Raw genomic sequence first — 12,673 nt, 5'->3', positions numbered from 1 at the left:
AAAGGTAAAGTATAGTTAGGTATAGGTATAGTTTTTAGTCAAAACCATTGCTCAGAATATAGCCCATGAATATATATTCCTTTTGAACAGCTATTGTTCTAAATCAGAAGGAAGTCCTTGTCTTCAGTGTTTGCACATTTACAGTGATGAGTCTTGAGTAAAAAAAAAACACAACTGCGCTACTCTTCCAATGTATGGGCCCTGATAAACCAATAGGGAGATAAAATAGCACAGCAGACTGTGGTAAGCAGCAATGATCTCCAAATAGAGATATATATATATCAGGGAATCTTGCACAGTAATTCCACTGCTGACTTTCACCACAGGGACTTCAGTGTCACTTCATTAAGACTGCCAACTACAATTAAGAGGCTTGAAAGAGAGAGGCTTTAACATCTGCCTTACAGGATCAAGGGTAGCAATATGGAACTCTCCCACTTTAAAGATTCCTGATAGGTGCATCCCTGGACGATGGGCTGCAAGGTTTAACGTAACTTTCTTACGAGCCAAAAGACAGATGGGCAGGCCTCTGTGCATTCCCAAGACAAAAAGCCAACTTCGCACTGAGCTTTTTGGAGCATTTGAAAAGTGCAAACCCCAGCGGAAGTCGTGTTTCGGAGTTTGCTGTTTTCGGTCTTTGGCCATGGCCTGGGACGTGGGGATTTCTGGACACGAGAGACAGCCCCATCAAGCCCCATCAGCTGCATCAAGACCTCAATCGATCTCAGTTATAGCACCTTTCCCTGCAGATCCCCACAGAGCACGTCACAGAGATAGGGATGTGATGTAGCATGGTGTTAGGGCATTTGGAAAGTACTTAGAGATTTCGTTTCTGGTAGTCCAGAGCCGCTGATAGCACCCATGTGCCACCAGAGAGATCCTGTAGACAAGTTTGATATCAGCTGAGGTCTGTAGTGTTCGCCAGGTCAGACTACAAAGGGTTGATGGTTTCATCATTGTTTTTTTAAATCACAGGACAATGGAAATCACTGAGCCAACTCATGCTGTTTGGAAAGCAAAGCAAACTGGTAATTATATTCAGTGCCTGTGACTAGGACCGTGGTGCCCTTTTCCAGTCCCCGAGGTCTACAGTTGTTAAAGAATCGGAGAAAAGCAATAGCCATTGGAACTGAAAAGTCGAAACCTCCTGTGAGAGCAGGCCAATCCGGAATCCCTCCCAGCATGCTCTCTTGTCCTGTTCGGTCAGGACTCTGATGATTGACTCCATCCTCTGAGATCGAATCAATCTATTAACCGATTTTCTGTCCTTGTCTCTAACGATTCCATTGCTGACAATGAAAGATACTGGACTGTAAATCTCCTGGGCCAACACTGGCCTGGAACGTAGGGGCCACTGGTGCTATGCTACAGCTTTGCATCCTGGCGTGAGTGAAATCTAATGCTCTGGGTTATCTAACACAGCTACTTATAACACCTTTATAACATAGAGTAAGAGCCTACCGCTTGATTCTAAACAAACTTTAGAACTTTCTGCAAAGTCTTTTTTGTCTCTCTAACATGCTTAATTAATTTCTCACCTGAGCAATTAAATATTATGAGTTAATCTCATAATAATTTTAAACAGTACCTTTCATGACCCATTATCTGAAGATGCTTTAAGAACAACAGACCAGTTACAAATGAGAGGTACTATAACTACTGTATGTGGCCCATCTTTATCGTTTAGCAAATGGATCCCAGGATCAGATCCAGCTGTGTCTTGAAAGAAGCCAGTTATTGGCTTCAACAACATGGTTGCTCCGCACTCCCACCACATTTTGGGTAAAGTGCCTCCTGTTCTCCATTTTATATACACTTCCACATAGTTTCCACCTGTCCTCTGTTTTGTGTTTCACTATTCATTACAACACAACGAGATAGTTAAAAATAAAGGGTACTGTATACAACACTTAGTCCTTTTAAAATTAAAAGCAGATCCATGGAAGTGAGTTGTGAGATAAGTTGAAAATGCTGACTGAGATCTAATGGTGGCTTTTCTTATATAATCTAAAGCTTGCTGTTGTTGTTCAATAACCACTTCATACCTTCTCTCATCAAAGAGGTTGATAGTTACATGGTAATGAAAACGTCTGACAGCCTGGAAGTCGATTATTACAGACAGATTCTTCTTGTTTCCTTAGGCTTGACAGCACCTAAAACCGATGAAGGTTATTTTTCATCAATTGAGTCATTCGCTGTGTCTACCTTATGCTAATGGTGGCTTTTGACCACTGTACGCCTGTACAAAACAGGGTGGAAATATAAAAGTTTACAGTTTTTAAAGTTTACAGTTACAGGTTCTGGAAACAGTGCAGGCTTTGCTATGAGAGGCACACAAGAGAACGTGTGGTTGTGTTGACATTTCAGCTTGGGAGAGACTTGTTGGTGAATGCACTCCACAAAACAACCGTGCTACTGCAGTGACCCCTGTTCCTGAGACAGAACCCCCAATGTCCAGGTTGCCCTGAGAGCAAGCAAAAAACAAAACAGGTTCAGAGTGGAATTCTACCCTGGAGTGTTGAACGGTGGGCAAGAAACTGGTGGCCGGTTTGTTCCTCGGTCCGTGCACAGTGTGTTTGTGTTCCCTGCTGCCAAGCTGATCTCACGCCAGCCCGCTTTCTTCAGCTGTATCTCTCCGCAGTGCAATTTCTTTTTTTCCACATAAAAAAACCCTCCTGCTATCGTCTGCCGGCTGCAGCCCCCTACAATAGCGCACAGGCCCCCAGAGACCCCCACAGCCTAATCTGGTTCATGTATAATTCATCCCCACACGCTGACCCAGAACCTTTCATCTCTATTAACACAGGCCTGACACACAGGCGCACGACGCTCGTATAAACACGCTCATCCCACACGTGCAGAACACAATAGCCCCGGCCTTGGGCCCAGGACAGCCGCCTGCCATCTGGCTGTAGGACACACACACAACCGGTGTCCACCACCCTAACACCTGTCCCTTCTCCCTCTCTTTCCTCTCGATGTCTGAGCCATCGGCTCCCATCTTCTGACTCCCCTGCCTTTATCTCCCGGTGCTCAGTCTCCCTCCGGGTGCTTGCAGCAGTGCGCTGTAAGACCACAAAACGCAAAGATGACACAGTGCTTGTTTCCAAAGTGATACCAGGTGGCCAGTTGCAAGACCACAGCCTTCCATCATCGCAGCAGAGTCTGGCCTGTGTGTGACTGGACCTGAATGACCCAGCCTGCACCCCCTCGTGAGGGCAGGAGGGTACCTTGTCGCTGACACTGTTCTTCCAAACTTCTTGCCCTTGTTTGTTAGACCCCGAAAAAAGTACTAATGCAGTAGCTTCAGCCTGAAAAGGAGTCTGGGTCTGTATGGTTTCAAGTCCTGGCCACACCAAATCTGGGACTGGCTCATGAGGGACGAGCACATTGGGCATAACTCAAAGGGGAGACTAGCCCTGATTTGGGACTGAAGTGACTTTGTCCGATTTTGGATTTCTGCACTGTACTGCTGCTCTACATCACCCTCATGATTCATCCACCAGGTGCAAGTACCTGAGCCCCCAAAAGAAGAATTCATCTAAATATTGAGCTGAGCTGCCTGACTGCCCTGAGCAGGGTCAGAGAAGTTAAGTACATAATGCAGACTTGCCTCTCGTGTGGAGTGAAAGATGCTCTCACACTAGAGTTCCTCTCTATACACCCTGACCTATTGACAGGGCAAGTTCATGACCCCTGTTAAGTCATCCTTTGGATTTTTCAGGCCGTTTGGTTGGATTTAATAAAACTGGAGGAGCAGAATCTGTAACACTTTGGCCAGGGAGCTCTCGTGTTTCTGAGGCGAGATGATCTCACTACTAGACAGCGAGAATCGGAGAAGCCCCTCTGTCCTTCAGCTCTCCTTCTGTGCAAGGTTTGCCCTCGGAATAAAGGAGAGATTTGTGGATCCAATGTTACCGCCGGTGACTAATTAGTTCACTGAAAGGTTTTTTTTTGATGAAACAGCCTGCTTTTATTGGAAGCTTTTATTTTCTGCATTGCAGTTAATCTGTGCCAGTCATGAGTGTAACTGCTGGAGGGCCTGATCAAGGGTTTAATTGGCTCCATTAAACAATTAGAAGTGTTTTGGAACAAAGAACCATAATAATCTCAACATGGGCAGTTTCTGGTAGGATGTACAGAATTCATTTTTGAAACATTCACCCTATACACAGAAAGGTTGGAGGATAGGTGCATGAGGGCTAATTGTAACTTTTGTGATTGTTAGTTCTGTTTTTTGGGGGACTTTTCCGTGACATGTGGGCTTTCTCTGCCTTCTGGTGCATCTAAGTGCTTATCTGCCACAGTCATGCCTGGGTCCCCCCCGGCGATCTGCCTCCTCTGCGCTTTCCAATTGCCCCACATTAGCTCTCCGAAATCCAGACTGGAAAAGCAGACCCCCCCCCCAACCTACCCCTCCTCTTCCCATGGCTCAGTGCCTTATCACAAAGCTCCTGCACAATAGCACTAAGCAGGATTTACTGCCTAAAGCGCATTACCCACAGCAGATTACATCCCTCAGCCTGACTGAGCGCCCGTCTGCAGCCTCAGACAGCAAGACTGAAGAATCCTCACATCCCCATACCAGCACTACAGCCCTGCCGCATGGCTCTCTGTGCGAGCTGTACTGCGGCGGGCAGTATAGTCACCAGCGACCGACTTCTCTTAGCAGGTATTGCACCTAAAGAAACACTCTTTTTGTTAAAGGCCCGACAACGCCCACTGGTGCCCTCATTCGTGTTTTAGCATTGAGAGCCTCTGAAAGCCTTCTGCGCTTAAGATTTCCTCAACTGCTGCATCAGACCACCAGTAATAGACTCCTCGAATTTGGCACTGGAGTTTAACAGCCCTCTTCCCAATCACTAGCCAGCCAAGATGTACTTTACTTCTCTGAACTTCCACTGATTTAAAGAAGACGTCTGTGGTGATGACGGATAATGGCGTTTATGACATAAGGACAATTGCTTTAGGCATTTTTCCAGGTGAGGGAATAAATTCCCATTGCACAGCATTTTGAGCCGGTGCAGGTTTTGCTTACTGCAGGCTCTTGCACACAAGTGCACGGCCAGGCTGCTGGTGAAACTGCCACACAGCGAGAGTGCTGCGTTCAGCCCTGGCTTGACCATTCCCTAGATGAGGGCACTGGTGTGGTCCCTCCTGTCTAACTCCCCTCTTCTCCTGTGCCCACGCAGACCTGTGGGAGGTGCCCTTCGAGGAGATCTCAGACCTGCAGTGGGTGGGCAGCGGTGCCCAGGGGGCGGTCTTCCTGGGCAAGTTCCACGGGGAGGAGGTGGCCGTCAAGAAAGTGCGGGACATCAAGGAGACCGACATCAAACACCTGCGCAAGCTCAAGCACCCCAACATCATCACCTTCAAGTAAGCTGCCCTGCTCACTGCAGCCTTCGCTTGTACACAGTGCTGTTCATACTGCAGGCAAATCGCTCCTGAGAATCTTCTCAGTTCAAGACTAAAACTGTTTAGCTAATTTAGCCTGTCATGAGTAGGATGAGTAGGATGTAGGCAGCATGGTGGCTCAGTGGTTGGCATGGCTGCCTCGCAGTGCTGGGTCCCTGGGTTCAATTCCTGGGGTGCTGTCTGTGTGGAGTTTGCATGTTCTCACCATGTCTCCTCCCACCGTCCAAAGACTTTCTTGTAGGTTGAGTGGCACCTGGGAGAATCGGCCCTGGTGTGGGTGTGTGTGTCTGCCGTCCAGGGTGTGTCTCCCCTTGCTGGGATAAGTTCTGTCTCCCGCACTACCCTGTATTGTCTAAAACGATTCGAGAGTGGATGGATGGACACGTTCTCCCTTTAAGCCCAGGAATATTCCTATTGGGACAGATTCCAGGGCAGCAATGTAAAAATATATTTGTGGCATGGAAACTGTACTTTTGTGTGAAAGGTTACAAATGAGAAGAGGGTGTCTGGCCCATCCAGTTAATTGGATTTCTAGTAGCTGATGACCAGCAGCCTTAACTTGAAAGAAGACAGAGTGCTGCTGGGGTGGTGGTGGTGGTGGTGGTGGTAATAATAATAATAATAATAATAATAATAATAATAATAATAATAATAATAATAATAATAATAATAATAATTCCTTACACTTATTGGGGTGGAGCAGTGGCTCTGTGCCTAAGGATCTGCGCCTGTGGCTGGAAGGTTACCAGTTTGCATCCTGTGGCCAGCAGAGGAATCCTACTCCGTTGGGCCCCTGAGCAAGGTCCTTAACCCCAGCTGCTCCAGCTGTATAAATGGCTGGCCCTGCGCTCTGACCCCAAACTTCTCTCTCCCTGTCTGTGTGCCTGTGAGTCTAATGGAGAGAGAGTTGGGATATGCGAGAAGACAAATTCCTAATGCAAGAAATTGTATATGACCAATAAAGTGATCTTAATCTTATATCACTTTTCTGGACACTCCACTCAAAGAACTTTACAGGTAATGGGGACTCCTCTCCACCACCACCAATGTGCAGCCCCACCTGGATGACGCCAGAACGCTCCCAACACATCAGCTATCAGTCTGGAGGAGAACAGAGTGATGAAGCCAGTTCATAGATGGGGATTATTACGATTGGTAAAGGTCAAAAGGAAATTTGGCCATGATGCCGGGGTAACAACCCTACTCTTTTCGAGAAATGCCCTGGATTTTTAATGACCACAGAGAGTCAGGACCTCGGTTATACATCTCATCTGAGAGACGGAGCCTTTTTTTATGGGAGTCTGTGGGCCAGGGTCTTCTCAGCCTTCAGTGAAAGTCCTGTGTCACAAACCGGCCGTCTTACAGGAGTCAGTTTTGCAGTGCTGCTGGGAGAGAAGACTCGTCTCCTCTAGTTGGCGCTAAATGGCGTTATTGAGCAGACGTTCGGGTTGAGGCCACATTCACTCCCACTACTCTGCCCAGAAAAGGTTGAATAAGCACCTCATGCGCCTCTCTGGCCTCTCACCCTCCAGCCCAACATCTTCCAAAGACCCTTTAAGGGCCACATTTGCATCCTCCCTCTTCTGTGTCCTTTTTCTGTTCTCGCACCCGCTGTAGTATTTTCTAAATCTGGCCCTGTCTCTGCTTGTGCTCGCCATTTTCCCACTGGCTCACTTTTTTCCCAAGCTAGTTGAGTTGTGCCGCAATAACTTGTAGCTGGCAGCTGAGGGCCTGTGACGTGGTGTAGGCCTCCAGTTCTGAACAAAGCACCTGGTCTCCCACTAACTTTAGATTTCATCTCGAGTTAAAATACGAGTTTTGTGTGGAGCGTCATTAAAATATTTAAACATGTACTTTTATGCCCGTGTGAAGTGGGATTGGGGGAGGGGAGGTAGGCCGGCACAGGGCCCCCAAAAGCATGGGGCCCCGGGCAGCCGCCCCCTTCGCCCCCCACTCTGAGACGGCCCTGGTCAAACGGCTGGTGGCAGAAATCTGACTTGGGGTCCTCCTTCCCCCCTTGGAGATACCCAAGTCACGGCTGAGGCGCCTTCTCAAACCGACAGCTTGGAAGCTGGGAGAGGACAGACTGAAAAAAATAACTGTCCATTCTAAATTGTTAGCTTTTGTCGTTGTTTTTTTTTTAATAGAGAGCCCTGACAATAAGCTTTTCCCCAAGACAGCAAAAGGTTTTTCGGACAATCCCCCCGGCCGCTCCATCTCGCCAGCTGACAAGCGGGAGCAAAGCTGCTGAGTCGTCAGCTCGACTGCGGTAAAATTCAGAGCCGTGCTGAATTACAGGCTGTCTGGGATTAAAAAGGAAGGGGAATCAATTTCTCTCATCTACTCCTAACTCCGTTAAGTAACTCTCTCTCTCTCTCTCTCTGCACCAGCCAGTGCTCTGACCTCGCAGCAGTGCTGGAAACTTCAGAGCTACGGGGCACTGTTTCTGATTCCTGTGCTCTGCACATTGCCAAGATCAGTCTAAGTGCACTCCAGACTGTTGCCATGGTTACCTTCCCTGGTGAGAAGCGGGCATCACGAGGCGGAGAGCCGTGGGTTCAGGTTTCAGTGCCAATCCCCAGACACGCGGTCTGACGCCGAGAGCTGGGCACAGAGCGGTTAAGATGTGGGCATGGACTCCGCCAGTTACGCGACAGGCTGCTGAATGCCATCAAACCAGCATTTTATTTTAAAAAGAAGACACTGAAAGCAAACATCCTCTGCACCACAGCCCAGCAATCTTGGGTGATCCTGGAATCTGAGACGGCAACTGTGCAGAAGGCGTGATGCTCAGCAAAGCGCTGACCAAATCAGAGCTGTCTAAAAGGAGGTCAGGTTTCTCTGAGTAGTCATACATTGCTTTAGCTCATGTAAATCTCCGTGATGGATGTAGGCCACACCATTAGGACTCATTACCTGCCTCTTTGTGTCCAAGTAAAGGAACTCTGTGAGACTCAGAGCCTCTGAGGATGAGATGATAAAGCACTGATACCTATGACAGGCTGAGCAGTTGCACACTTCTGCAGTATTCAGTATTCAGAAAAACAAAAGACACCAAATCTTGCCTTAATGCAATACACGTATCTTTAGTATGACTAATCAAGCACAGACCAACCTTCTTGATTAAACATGCATAGAATGGCTGGAGCAATGGATACATCCTGGAGGAATTGGATTCTTCAGCCACATAGGAGCCCACTGCTAACACCAGTGGAGGTGAATTGCATGCTGCCCCATCATCAGAATTAGCAGCAGCAGGACCGGACATCCAACATCATTATAGCAACTAAGCTGAATCTGATTATTAAATTGATAAGTCTGAACCATACTTTTATGTAGCTGTAAGTCAATATTTTTTTGTCACTGCGGTCACATACGTCAGGCTGGTCCAGCTCAAGATCCTGGATAGGATGGTGTGTCTGCAAGCAGGCAGCACCTGAAGAGTGGGAGATAATTGGTAAATTGGTCCAATTAAGCTAATTAGCAAGCCAATTTAGCTGAGTTGGAAAGATAATCTGAAGGTGCATCAGCCCATCAGGACTGGAGCTGGCCCACCCTCTCAGAGGTTGATATGCTTAGCTGGTAAGCAGGCATACTAGCGTGGGCATCTGTGTTGGTAAGCAGACGGTGAAATGCTAGTTACTAGTACACCGGGAAATGGTCAACTAGTACTAGTACGGCTGGATGTGGTCAAAAACAGCATTCTGCTGCTGCCACAGTGTGTTGAACCCCATCTCTCTCTCCCCCAGGGGTGTGTGCACCCAGGCGCCCTGCTACTGCATCATCATGGAGTACTGCGCCCAGGGCCAGCTGTATGAGGTGCTGCGTGCCGGAAGAAAGATCACCCCCTCCCTGCTGGTGGACTGGTCCATGGGCATCGCGGGGGGCATGAACTACCTGCACCTGCACAAGATCATTCACCGGGACCTCAAGTCGCCCAAGTGAGTGTGGCAGCCTATTCTGCACTGCACGAGGCAGCTCGACAGCCGAGAGCAAGAGCTGTGAATTTAATTCATGCCTGTAGTCTGGGGATGGCAAACATCCCGTTGCATACCCTTCTGACTGCTTTCAGATTGGAAGAGCTGCAGGCTCTTGCACCAGTTATGCCAGTAAAGCTAACTTAAACATTTTTTGGTTCATGAATGTGTCCATGCAGTTACCCCAAAATAAGGTAGGAAGCATTAAAAACCTAGTACCAGACTTGTGTATAAGGGCTTCCAATTGGTAAAACTTCAGATGGATCAAAATGTTGTGCAATGGCAATCTTACGGCGGTCATTACCGCTGTCACATGGCCTCCCACATTGTGGGTTGAACATCAAAGACACAAGGCCACTGCTTGAATGCTATGGAGAAATCACCTGGAGGATGGCTCTCGGCTCATTCTTTCTCTCTCTCAGCATGCTGATCACCTATGACGATCTGGTGAAGATCTCCGACTTTGGCACCTCCAAGGAGCTCAGTGACAAGAGCACCAAGATGTCCTTCGCTGGCACCGTGGCCTGGATGGCGCCGGAGGTGATCCGCAATGAGCCCGTCTCGGAGAAAGTGGACATCTGGTAAGGGGTTGAAAAGGGAGGGAGGGATAAACCAGCAACGTCTCTTTTTACCTGTGTGTGTATACACCTTGAACTGCAAATATAAATTCCCACTTTAATATTAATAATCATCAGCAGCCAAAGTGCGCCAGTCCGCTCACCACACAGCAGCTATCCGTGGGGAGGAGAGCAGAGGGATGAAGCCAGTTCATAGATGGGGGTTATCAGGAGGCCATGAGGCCAAGATTTTTAAAGGCCAGGGGGACGTTTGGCCAGGACACCGGGGTTAATACCCCAATTCCTTTTAGAAAACCCTCTGGATTTTTAATGACCACAGGAAGTTAGGACCTCGGTTTTACGTTTCATCCAAAAGTACGTTTTTTACAATATGGTGTCCCCATTACTATACTGGGGCATTAGGACCCACATAGACTGCAGGGTGAGCGTCTCCTATTGGTCCTACTAACACCTCTTCCAGCAGCAACCTTAGTTTTCCCAGAAGGTCTCCCATCCAGGTACTGACACCTGCTGAGCTTCAGTGGGCTGCCAGTTGTGAGTTGCAGGGTGATACAGCTGCTGGCTGCAAACTTTCTGGCCATCGCATTGACTTTGCTATTTACATGTATGGGAAACCAGACAATCTCTAGGACATCTTATTAAAAGTTGTTTCAAGCCTGTTTTGTGTTGCGGTTTACAGGTCCAAAAGTGTCTGTTGCTACACCAGAGAAGGTGATGGCAAGTCCTTTTCATTGCTGATCATCCTGATTAGACGGAAAGCGTTAAACATCTCCTCAGAAGGAGGGAGATTTAGCTGGAGGAGTAGACAGCTGGTGCGTCACTACCAGGACATCTCTCTTGAAAAGCCCTGATTCAATAATTGATTTTGCCAGATGCACTATGCTAAAATAACCCAAAAGGCCCTCTGTCTGGCTGGGTGCCCACTCTCCATTTGCAGAGAAGACAGAACTCAAATTCTGGAGTTTGTGGGAAAGGTTTCTGAAAGAACTCCAAAAAATGACATCCCTACATCCTCGGGAGACTTTCAAAGCAATAGTATGCATTTGCCTCTCAGTTTCCCACACTGCAGTGAATGTCCACGGTGTGCTTATCTGTACCTTCGAAAAACCATCATTAAAATGTTGCTTAGAGATATTGAAAAAAGTTCTTGTTCGCAGCTGTCCAGCAATAGAAACAAGAAATAAGCAATGTGCTGAGGAGCAAGTCCTACAGATCGTCTCCATCCTTGTCCTGTCTCCAATTATATAGCAGGAGTTGGGGGACGATATAATTGTACATATTTACATGATTCTCTACTCATTTTGACTTGTCGCTTTTTCCATGCCGAGCAGTTCTTCCACCCAAAAAAAACCACTTGCTCCAATTAGGATTTTAATCGCGATTTGCAGAGGACCTGCAAACATTTGTGGGCTGTGGCATGCTATTTCTGTCCTGGCACGGATTTAGTACTGTTTGTCTTAGTCCTGCAGTGTCCGGAATGACACACTGATGACCGTGAATTAGAACAGGCTGCTATCCGTGGTGACAGAGGGGAAAGGAAGCACAAACCGAGACAAACGCAACGCGAGACAGCTGTGCTCCAAGCTAAGACCCCTGCGAGTGCTCCACGCCCGCTAGTGAAGAACTGACAAGCGCTTTTTGTGCAGAAGACAGCTGGCTCTCTGGGGTCATAGCTGCCCTAGTGAGCTCCCCACTTGCCCACGGCCTCAGCACACTGAGGGGGCAGTCAGACAGCGGGGGGCGGGAGGGAGATCCCCCCCCCCGTTCCCAGTGAGTGAGTTGTCATGCCAGCAGCTGACTCAGCAATGCCAGCTCTGGCATCGCAGTGGTGCCACCCCCCCCGCCACAGAGACGCTCGGGGAGGAAGGACGCTGTGAATGAAAGCCTAATAAAAACAGCGGCACTCTAATTACCCAGCCGGCACTCTCTGCGCCTAATGCGGCCTGTCACAGCAAGGCGGGCCCACGCCGCCACACAGAGAGCCTTATTAAAGAGCCTTATTTCTGCTGGCACTGCGCCACACCTCCGCATGGGGTAATTACTAGGAGGTGGCAGAGGGCACTTTTTGGGAAGGACGGTCTGGTTTTAATGGGTGCGGTGGTGAGGGGTACCGATGCTTGCGACAAACACCGCAGCTTGGCCGGACCCCTCCCCCAAAACACGTGGTAAGACCCCAGAATGACCTTGCCTGGTCCTCGCACGATTCTGAGGCCGATCCTGCTCACTGAGCCCAGTCTGCGTAGACCAAAACTGTCCTCAGTCTGATACCTGGCCTGAAGTCTGTCTACAAAAGCGAGCTAAATGTCATCTTCTGGGTGGCAGGAAATTGAAAAAGCAACAGTCAAACCCCGGTAAATGCTTAGGAACAGGGGAAGAAATGAAATCATGCAAAGGAGGGAAAATAGGGGTCATTAAAAAGAACTTGAACAATCAGAGTGTGTTCTGGTAGGAAGAAAACTATTTTCCAGGTGTTGTATTGAAACGAAACTTCTTGTAGTACCTTATGCTGGCGTGTGGTTATATATACGCACTATATATATGTAGATGAAGGCAGGGCAACAGTCTATATACGTGTTGTGTAATGCTGTGCAGCTCATTGACAACATCCTGGATTGAAATGTGAGTTTCAGGTGCACATGCAGTAATTTCCATTTCTTTGACAAGAAGCTTTTTAAAACCTCTTTCATGCCAGATTAAAAATTG

General features: G+C 48.0%; 1 protein-coding gene across 2 annotated transcripts in view; it reads left to right on the top strand.

The window, feature by feature from the left end:
- Positions 1–12,673, top strand: part of map3k12 (mitogen-activated protein kinase kinase kinase 12) — a 58,330-nt gene that overhangs the window by 30,687 nt on the left and 14,970 nt on the right. For both annotated transcript variants that reach the window (XM_088633693.1, XM_088633692.1), the window contains exons 3-5: positions 5,193–5,376; positions 9,165–9,356; positions 9,815–9,973. In XM_088633693.1, coding sequence (XP_088489819.1) covers positions 5,193–5,376; positions 9,165–9,356; positions 9,815–9,973 — 535 coding nt within the window. The remainder of the gene's footprint in view (positions 1–5,192; positions 5,377–9,164; positions 9,357–9,814; positions 9,974–12,673) is intronic.

This window comes from Lepisosteus platostomus, chromosome 1, assembly GCF_059453375.1.
Source record: "Lepisosteus platostomus isolate fLepPlt1 chromosome 1, fLepPlt1.hap1, whole genome shotgun sequence".
NCBI classification, from domain to species: Eukaryota; Metazoa; Chordata; class Actinopteri; order Semionotiformes; family Lepisosteidae; genus Lepisosteus; species Lepisosteus platostomus.
This window is presented reverse-complemented; position numbering and strand designations above follow the sequence as displayed.